This window comes from Rhinopithecus bieti, unplaced genomic scaffold (genome assembly GCF_001698545.2).
Source record: "Rhinopithecus bieti isolate Rb0 unplaced genomic scaffold, ASM169854v2 scaffold_1618, whole genome shotgun sequence".
Lineage (NCBI taxonomy): Eukaryota > Metazoa > Chordata > Mammalia > Primates > Cercopithecidae > Rhinopithecus > Rhinopithecus bieti.
The window spans coordinates 5444405-5454763 of record NW_016803937.1 but is presented as its reverse complement, the minus strand read 5'-3'; the positions used below and the strand labels follow the sequence as shown (position 1 = coordinate 5454763).

At 53.8% G+C, this 10359-nt stretch overlaps 1 protein-coding gene across 1 annotated transcript in view; it reads right to left on the bottom strand.

The window, feature by feature from the left end:
• SLC38A8 (solute carrier family 38 member 8) overlaps positions 1–10359 on the bottom strand; it is a 37893-nt gene that overhangs the window by 13950 nt on the left and 13584 nt on the right. Inside the window, exons 4-5 of the mRNA XM_017859414.1 lie at positions 9273–9374; positions 6541–6598 (exon numbers count right to left, since the gene is read on the bottom strand). Coding sequence (XP_017714903.1) covers positions 6541–6598; positions 9273–9374 — 160 coding nt within the window. The remainder of the gene's footprint in view (positions 1–6540; positions 6599–9272; positions 9375–10359) is intronic.

Below are 10359 nucleotides of genomic sequence, written 5' to 3'. Positions count from 1 at the left end.
AAAAAAAAATACAAAAAACTAGCGGGCGAGGTGGCGGGTGCCTGTAGTCCCAGCTAGTCGGGAGGCTGAGGCAGGAGAATGGCGTGAACCCGGGAGACAGAGCTTGCCGTGAGCTGAGATCCGGCCACTGCACTCCAGCCTGGGCGACAGAGAGAGACTCCGTCTCAAAAAAAAAAAAAAAAAAAAAAAGAATCCTTTGAGTGTTCAATTTCATTAAGATTTTGAGTGTTATTTCTAACAGACACAACCCACATGCCCACCAAGAGCAGAGGGTGTAAATCAGTGGCAGGATGCTAACACACAGAGCATGACATGGCTCTGACAAAGAACTATGCACCTCAACACAGAAGAATCTCGCAGACAGAACGTTGAACACGAGAAGCCAGATAGGGGCCGGGCGCGGTGGCTCACACCTGCCATCCCAGCGCTTTGGGAGGCCAAAGGGGGCAGATCACTTGAGGTCAGGAGTTCAAGACCAGCCTAGCCAACATGGCAAAACTCCATCTCTAAAAATACAAAAATTAAGCTGGGCATGGTGGCAAGCACCTGTAATCCCAGCTACTCGGGAGGCTGAGGCAGGTGAATCGCTGGAATCCGGGAGGCAGAGGTTGCAGTGAGCCAAGATCGTGCCACTGCACTACAGCCTGAAAGACAGAGACTATGTCTCAAAAGAAAAAGCAGCCAGACAGCAAAGAATGTTTCCGTTAGTGGATGCAAAGTTCAAGTTACAAGATGAATGATTCTACACCAGGATTTCTCAGCCTTAGCACGATTGGTGTCCAGTGTGGGATAACTCCTGGCAGCCGCCCTGTGTGACTGGGGACGGGGGGGTGTTGTACAGTGTCCCTGGCCGGGACCTACTGGATGCCAGTAGCAAGCCCCCTTCCCCCAAGTTGTGACAACCCAAAATGTCTCCAGACATGGCCAAATGTTCCCTGGGGGTATAACCAACCCACATGAAACCCACTCTGTGGTGCTAGAAGGCAGGATGGTGGTTTGGGTAGGGTGGGTGCTACTGACTAGAAAAGGTCATGAAGGGGGTCCCGGATGCTTGACCATGTCACGTGGGTGCACACATACTTAGAATCTACATACTGTATATGTGACATGCCATATTGGGGTTAGAATTTTTTTTGGTAGAGATGGGTTCTTACTGCATTGCCCAGGCTGGTCTCAAACTCCTGAGCTCAAGCAACCCCTCTGCCTTGACCTCCCTAAGTGCTGAGATTTCAGGTGTGAGCCACCATGCCCAACAGGGATAAGAATTTTAAATGCAGGAGGGAGCGGTGACTCATGCCTGTAATCTCAGCACTTTGGGTATGCCAAGGCGGGTGGATCACCTGAGGTCTGGAGTTGGAAACCAGCCTGTCCAACAAGGTGAAATCCCATCTCTACTAAAAGTATAAAAATTAGGTGTGAGGCCGGGCGCGGTGGCTCAAGCCTGTAATCCCAGCACTTTGGGAGGCCGAGGCGGGCGGATCACAAGGTCAGGAGATCGAGACCATCCTGGCTAACACGGTGAAACCCCGTCTCTACTAAAAGTACAAAAAACTAGCCGGGCGAGGTGGAGGGCACCTGTAGTCCCAGCTACTTGGGAGGCTGAGGCAGGAGAATGGCATGAACCCGGGAGGCGGAGCTTGCAGTGAGCTGAGATCCACCCACTGCTTGGGCGACAGAGCGAGACTCCGTCTCAAAAAAAAAAAAAAAAAATTAGGTGTGGTGGCACACGCCTGTAATCCCAACTATTTGGGAAGCTAAGGCAGGAGAGTAGCCAGAGCCTGGGAGGCAGAGTCTCGCTCTGTCACCCAGAATGGAGTGAAGTGGTGCCATCTTGGCTCACTGCAACCTCCGCCTCCTGGGCTCAAAGGACTCTCCTGCCTCAGCCTCCGGGGTAGCTGGGATTACAGGCATGCCCAGCTAATTTTTTATATTTTTGGTAGAGACAGGGTTTCACCATGTTGTCCAGGCTGGTCTCATACTCCTGACCTCAAGTGATCCTCCCACCTCAGCCTCCCAAAGTGCTGGGATTACAGGCATGAGCCACCAAGCCCAGCGCAGTAATTTTTAATGCAAAACATACACAGTCAATGCCAAGAGCCCATGAGTCACGTGGATTCATTTCTTTGGGTGGGATGTGGACACTGGTGATTCATGAACAGCCAAGGGAACACTGATGTATAGCCAGGGCTGCGCAGGGAGGCTCTGCTCTGTCCAGACACACCGGGCGGGGAGGCTGCTTCATCCAGACACACTGGTGGGTTTGGCGTTCTTCCCAGGCTCCCAGGGCTGGTTCCCACCATCACACCCACTCACTCACTCCTGGTTAAAACCAAATGTGCCAAGGCCTCGCTCCTACCCACCCTGCAGGGACCCTATGCAAGGAGCTCAGATTGGCTGGGTCTCCCCTCCCTGCCTCAGGGCCTTTGCCTATGCTGGTCCCTCTGGCAGGATTTTCTCTTAGTCCAGCCAGCTCCTCCGCACCCTCCCCGGGAGCCCTCCCAAGTGGGCTGGTTTCCTCTCTCACACGGCCATGTCTTCAACATAAGCAGGCTTTTCGTTTTGTCTGCTCAGCATCTCTCAATCACACAATAGCAATGACCATGTCTGCCTTGCTCAGGGCTCTGAACTTGGGCCAGGATCAGAGCCTGCACCCAGCTGAATGAACACTCCAGGGGTTACCCACCTACCCATCCTGTGAACCCACCAGGCCTCCCTCCACCCAGCCCCGCTCTCTGTCACTCATGAGTCCTACTCGGTGCAAGTGAGCAAAGCCAAGAAAACAAGCCCAGCACAGCCATCCTCCCACTCCCAGGATACATTCTGTAGATGTAGCAGTGCACAGTGGCCTCCTCCCTCTGGCTTCCAGCCCCCACTAAGCACACCCCTTCCACTGACCTCAGGCGCCGTGCACCCCTGCTTTCTGCCCCCAGGTTTCCCTGACCTACGGGAGGGCTCCACCAGCAGTGGGGACTCAACACCTCTGGGACTCTGCAGATCAACCCTCTGCCTCCTGTACCCCCACAGCACTTGTAGGGCTCACCCCACACACTCAGGTCAGCCCTGTGGACCTGGAGCCCCTCTCCTGTTCCTAAAGGGGCACCAGCACCTCAGCCCCATCGCAGGCTCTGCCTTCAGGGCACTACAGGTGCCCCGAGGTGAAGGATCCCGGAACCGCAGCTCTGCATATAGGGGCACAGCTGAGTCCAGTATAAGGGAGAAGACAATCAGTAGTGCCATACAGGCTGGTGGGCAGGAGGGTGCCTCCTTTTCTCCCCATTTGACTCCCCAGTTGGGTTTCTACTGGTGTTTTTTGTTGTTTTTTATTTGAGACAAAGTCTTGCTCTGTAGCCCAGGCTAGAGTGCAGTGGCATGATCTTGGCTTACGGCAACCTCCACCTCCTGGGTTCAAGGGATTCTGATTCAGCCTCCCAAGTAGCTGGGATTACAGGCCTGCGCTAGCATGCCCAGCTAATTTTTGTATTTTTTGTTCAGATGGGGTTTCACCATGTTGGCCAGGCTGGTCTTGAACTCCTGACCTCAGGTGATCCACCAGCCTCAGCCTCTTAAAGTCCTGGGATTACAGGCATGAGCCACCATGCCCGGCCTCTATTGGTTTTATAAAGGGAAGCAGAGCAGGCCTGCTGAGGGCGGGCGGCACCCAGGAGGTGGTGGCAGTGTGCAGACACTCATTGCTCGGTGATAGAGATAAGAAGACGACACAGTGGCCAAAAAGTGGACCCCACCCAGATGTCCATCAAAGGACACAGGGATAAAGCACAGCTTATCCACACAACGGAACGTTATTTGACCACACGTAGGGTGGCTACAACATGGACGAATCTCACCAACACGGTGGGGAGGGAAGCCTGTCATTAAAGGCCACAGTGGGATTCCATTCCTAGGAGAGGGCCATTGTAGGCAAATCCAGAAACAGGAAGCACAAGAGCTGCAGGCAGGGGTGGTGAATGGAGAGCGACTGACGGCGATGGATTTCTTCTGGGGGCAACAGAAAGGTTCTCAATTGACTGTGGTGATGGTGGCACAGCTCTGAATATACTAAAATCCATTGCGTTGTACACTTCAGAAAGGTGAATGGCATGGTACGTGCATTCTATCTTAATAAAAATGTTTTTTAAGACCACAAAAACCAGCCGGGCACAGTGGTTCACGCTTGTAATCCCAGCACTTTGGGAGGCTGAGGTGGGCGGATCACAAGGTCAAGAGATCGAGACCAGCCTGGCTAACGTGGTGAAACCCTATCTCTACTAAAAATACAAATTAGCTGGACATGGTGGCAGGTGCCTGTAGTTCCAGCTACTCAAGAGGCTGAGGCAAGAGAATCGCTTTAACCCAGGAGGCGGAGGTTGCAGTGAGTCAAGATCGCTCCACTGCACTCCAGCCTGGGCAACAAAGCGAGAGTCTGTCACAGAAGAGAAAAAAAACCACCAGAAGTCCTGGCATAGCCGCATTGGCCGGGGGTGGACACAACCCCTCTGCTCCTGAGTCCCCTCTCACAGACTGGACAGGCCTGGGGCGGGGGTGCCCCATTGCCAAATGCGTTTGGGCAGGGACGCTGCGTTTGAGTCAGGTCAGAGTTCCTGATGACAGTATGTGACCGTCCCTTCCCTGCAGCCCTCTTCAGCCTCACCCCCTTTACCTAGCACTTTCACCTACATTTATTCTCCCCGCTTCAGATCCTGGTAGCCCCCACCTGTAGCCTGAGCCCCCACTCCCACTCCTTCAATTCCCATCCTTCCCAGCTCTTCATCTCGGCATCTCGTGTCCCTGGAAACGCAACCCAGGCCTGGTTGCTAGGAGAATCGGATGAGGGCTGGAGGCAAAGGTGAGGGGCACCGCTTGCCAGCATCGGGGAGGCGGCCCCAGCGTGGGTCTGCTGCACCATATGGTGCTTGGGCACAGAGCGGGGTTGTTAAACTCAGTCCAGACAAACAGTTGACAGCAAAATCAGTTCTTTAGATCTTTCAAAATATTGGGCATGCAAGAAGCAATGTGAGAAATCCACGGAAGTAGCTTGCTGAGGCCCTGAAGCAGCACGCTGACTTATTACGAGGAAGAGAAATGGAAATCTTTCAGGATTTTTTTTTTTTTTTCTAAAAAGGGTTCTCAAAGAAAAGGCAAGATGAACAGAAGCAGAGCTCACTGATGGTCAAGGGAAGAGAAGAGCTCAATGGCTACAAAGCTGAGATCCAGTGGTAAACCCTGGACGCATCTCCCTGTGGACTTGATTTTACTTTCGAATGCTTTTGTTGGTGCTGGTAGTAGGCAGTGGATAGATGGTTGTTTTTAGGAGATAGAGGTAAATCTTCCCTAAAATAAGCAACGTGGCCAGGCATGGTGGCTCATGCCTATAATCTTAGCGCTCTGGGAGGCCGAGGTGGGCAGATTGCTTGAGGTCAGGAGTTCGAGACCAGCCTGACCAACCTAGTGAAAACCCCCTCTGTACTAAAAATACCAAAAAAAGTTAGCTGGGCATGGTGGCGCACACCTGTAGTTCCAGCTACTTGGGAGGCTGAGGCAGAAGAATTGCTTGAACCTGGGAGGTGGAGGCTGCAGTGAGCTGAGATCCACTGCACTCCAGCCTGGGCAACAAGAGTGAGACTACAACTCAAAAAAGAAAAACAAAAAAAACCCATGGAAGAACAGTGTCTGCTGCCACCTACTAGGAGGGCTAGGGGTACCCATGACAGCCCAGAAGCAGGGGACTGAGCCCAGGCCCACCGCCTCTCTGCCGTCCCCCCATCCCTGGCCACCTTTCCCCCAGCACCATGCCACAGAGCCCTCTGCACGTCTCTCTCCAGCTGTTCCTGGGGTCTGCTCACATCGGCGCCCACCTGTGCTGTCCTCTCTACCTGGGGTGCGCTCCCAGTCACCTGGCTGCCGCCCATATATCCTTCAAGATCCCTTTCAAACCCTACCACCTTGAGCAGACGCCTCTGACTCTGCCCCTCTGCCAGGATTCTACACATATAGCCTCGTCCTCCCTCCCATGATATTCTATTAAAAATTCTGTATTCCTGTCCCCTTCCCCTCTCTAATCAGCTACCTGTACACCTTCCAGCTCCTCTACCCTGTACCCCTCAGGAGGCAGGATCTTGCCTGCCCAAAGCCCTGGGCAGAGTCCACCTGGGTAAAACTGTCCTGCCAGAGTTAAGTAGGCAGCTCTAGGCCTCCAGGCCTCAGGTCTGATTACAGTCCTGTGGGGGTTCTGCAGAGGAAGGGACAGGTCCCAGGTCCCCACACTCTACCCGAGACCCAATAAACATGGTGCTGCTTTTGGCCGTCAGTGGGGGCCGGATTCCCAAGTTCAAGGCAATTCCCACCTCCCTGAACCCAGACACCAACCTACTCTTGTGGTCTTGAAAGACAGCCTGGAGACCACAGGTAGGCAGCAGAGAGCCCACTGTATCCTAGAAGTCCCAAATGCCTCCCTAACAGAGAAACCAAGGTTTCCCAAGGGAGCAGAGGCTGTCACCCACAGCCTCTGCAAATGCCAGTCTTCAACACAGATGCTCAAATTACCTGAAACCCGAAGCAGATGGTGGGGAAGACACTGAACACAGAGGTCCAGGAGGCAGGGCTGTAAACAGACAAGAACAGGAGTTTATTAAAGAAGGGTCACACCTGGAACAACCTGCGGCTACAAGGGTGAATTTTAAAGGATGCTGGAAAAATGTAATAGAGCATGGCTACAAGTTGTATTTTTAATGACTGTGTCCGTGACCAGGCTTTTGGGAATGGAAAAGGATGCTGGCTAAATGCTGCACTTTCTAAATACGTCTTTGCTGACATTTGGTAGCATGACATTTTCCATGTGGGCAGAATTCGGGCAGGGAAACAGTAATAGGAACTTCCAACTTCCCTCTTGAAGGCTGCTAGCTCCCAGTGCGGTGTGGTAATGGGGGGTACCCACAGCATCCACGCAATGATCCCAAATAGCACAAGGATGGTTTGAGCTCCGTCCAAGCCACCTAAGAGGACAGAGGTCTGCATGGGGAGAACCTCCAGGTCCAGCCTCTTGGGATCCCCGCTGGTTCCCAGCTTCCTTTGACAGGCTTTCTAGGTGTAATTATTGAAAGGAAGATGAAGGCCGGGTGCGGTGGCTCAAGCCTGTAATCCCAGCACTTTGGGAGGCCGAGACGGGCGGATCACGAGGTCAGGAGATCGAGACCATCCTGGCTAACACGGTGAAACCCCGGGTCTATTAAAAAATACAAAAAACTAGCCGGGCGAGGTGGCGGGCGCCTGTAGTCCCAGCTACTCGGGAGGCTGAGGCAGGAGAATGGTGTAAACCCAGGAGGCGAAGCTTGCAGTGAGCTGAGATCCGGCCACTGCACTCCAGCCTGGGCGACAGAGCGAGACTCTGTCTCAAAAAAGAAAAAAAAAAAAAGAGAAAGTAAAATGAGGTCAAGCTGGATTAGGGTGGCCTTAATCCAATGCCTGCCGCCCCAGCTGGAAGGGAAAACAAATACACGGAGAGAACATAGTGTGAGGATGAAGGCCGAGACCCAGTGATGCGTGTATCAGCCAAGGAACACAGATCGCTGCGGCCCCCAGAATTGGGAAGAGGCAGGAAAGATCCGCCCCTGGAGCCTTCAGAGGGAGCATGGCCACACTTTGATTCTGGACTTCTAGGCACCAGAAGTGAGGGAAATTTCTGTTATTTTAAGCCACCGAGTATGTGGTCACTTGTCACAGCAGCCCTTGGACACTCACATATCCTAACTCACCACCTCCTGTTTTTACCAGGGCCTCCTCATCCCCCCGACCTGCCTGTGCTAAAGTACCACCAGCTCAGTGTACAGATCTCAGCACTCACAGCCTTGAACGCCGTCTCTGGGCCAATGTCAGCCACGTTTCTTCTGCCAGCCTGGACCTCTCTCCCTAAACTTCAGACACACAGACCTGCCCAGATGCTTGACTTCCCTCTTAGACGTCTCAAGGTCAGCTCCACCTTGACTGTTCCAGCCTGAGCTGCTCCCAGGGACCCGCCCTTCTCAGTCCTCTCTAATCCGGGAAACGGCATCTCTGTCCTTCCCATTGTTCAAGCTGAGAGCTCCAAGTTACCTTGACTTTCTTCTCTTACTCACCGTCCAACCCACCAGCAGCACTGACTACAGAATTCACAGGGCCAGGTACAAAAGGAACGTGTGGGGACCTTTGTTGGACAATGATTAAGAATTTTAAGACAGCGACAGCAGAGGGTTACACTGAGCATGGGGCCTGGGTGACTGCAGGGGTCCCACACCCACGAGCCAGCCCTGCCACTGGGAAATCTGATCTCAAGCATATCCAGAGTCTGACTATTCCTCATGGCTTCCTCTGAAGTCACCAGGTCTTGGACCTGGGATCTAGGCAGGGGCCTCCTACTTGGTCTCTGCTGCTGCCGCTGGTTCCCAAAGACGACAGAAAAGCCAGCGTGAGCTGTTTTTTTTTTTTTTTTTTTGAGACAGAGTCTTGCTCTGTTGCCCAGGCTGGAGTGCAGTGGTATGATCTTGGCTCGCTGCAAACTCTGCCTCCCAGTTCAAGCAATTCTCCTGCCTCAGCCTCCTGAGCAGCTGAGATTACATGTGTGCACCACCACACCCGGCTACATTTTGTATTTTTAAGTAGAGACAAGGTTTCACCATATTTGCAAGGTTGGTTTTGAACTCCTGACCTCAAGTGATCCACCTGCCTCAGCCTCGCAAAGTGCTGGGATTACAAGTGTGAGCCACCACACCCTGCCCAGAGTGACCATTTTTAAAAACAGGTCCTGTCACGTCCCTGCTGTACTCAAAACGCTGGCAAGTCTCCCAACTCATCCAGAGCAAAACCAAACTCCTTCCTGTGACTCTGACTCCCTACACGACATCCCCGCCCACGCTCTCTGCCCTTGCTCTGGCTGGCTTGGCCACACCGGCTCCCCCACTGTTCCCCTGCGCCGGCACTTGCAGCTGGCTGGCTGCCAGGTTATGTACCTCCACACTGTGGGGGCAAGTCTGCAACAGCCTATGACCCCTAGGCTGCCGCAGCCTTTGGTGGTTTTGCATCCCTTGGCCCGTCCCGGTCATCACTAGCCACAGCCAGGTCCCTGCAGCAGAAGGAAAGTAGCCCTCGCTTGCCTTCACCACATCAGAGACGGAAAGAACTGCATGGAAGGAGCCCAGGCTCTGCAGTGGGCCACGAGAGGCTCCTCCTCCAAGACTCCCCTGGAAGACTCCCCTGCCATGCCTCCCCACAGAGGCTGCCGGAAGCTGTTCCCTCAGACTTACCTCAGTGAAGGACCAGACTCGGGCATGAGGCCCTGGGGCCAGAGGTAGTACTGCACAGTGATGACCAGGGCCAGGTAACAGGCAGCCAGGGTGCCTAGGATGCTAACACACAGTGACCATATGAGGGACTGTGCAGTGGGTGACATGTGTGGTTGATGCACGGGGACAGATGGCAGGATCTGAATCCCAGCTCCACCCTTGACAATGAGGTGCTGGCCAAGCTCTCCACCTCTGCCTCCCTGTCCTTATCTGCACAGGGTGCACGTCGGGCAGGGCTGGTCTGGGGTCCAGGGGTCAAATGTATAGAGGTTTTTGTTGTTGTTGTTTTGAGACAGAGTCTCACTCTGTCGCCCAGGCTAGAATGCAGTGGCGCGATCTCGGCTCAGTGCAACCTCTGCCTCCCAGGTTCAAGCAATTCTCCTGCCTCAGCCTCTCGAGTAGCTGGGATTACAGGTGTCTACCACCATACCTGGCTAATTTGTGTATTTTTAGTAGAGATAGAGTTTCACCATGTTGGTCAGGCTAGTTTCAAACTGCTGACCTCAGGTGATCCACCCAGCTCAGCCTCCTAAAGTGTTGGAATTACAGGCATGAATGACACCGGGCCCAAATGCACAGAATTCTCAATGGCACCCAGCGCCCTTGGGGATGGCAGGTGTAGTATTGTTTCCTTCCCGCCAACAAAAGCTAAGCAGCCACTCAGCCTGAGGCCTAAGGCAGGAGGCCAGCAGGCCTGGTCACACTTGAGAGGGGACAAGCCCCCCTGGCTTAGTCCGAGTGGGATGGGAGCCTTGCAGGGTAGAGGCCTGGGGGAGGCTCCAGTTTGGTGCCTGCTGTTTCTACACAATGTCTATTGTTCATACACAACAGGGGAGAGGCACGCGGCAGAAGAGGATGGATACTGTTGCCAAGCTTTGTTTCTTCAAAAGTGTACAGAGCCTTGGCCACAAAAAACCGTGTGTGTGTGTGCACGCGCGGTTGGGGGAACGAGGGTGTGTGTGCACGCGCGGTTGGGGAACGAGGGTGTGTGTGCACGCGCGGTTGGGGAACGAGGGTGTGTGTGCACGCGCGGTTGGGGAACGAGGGT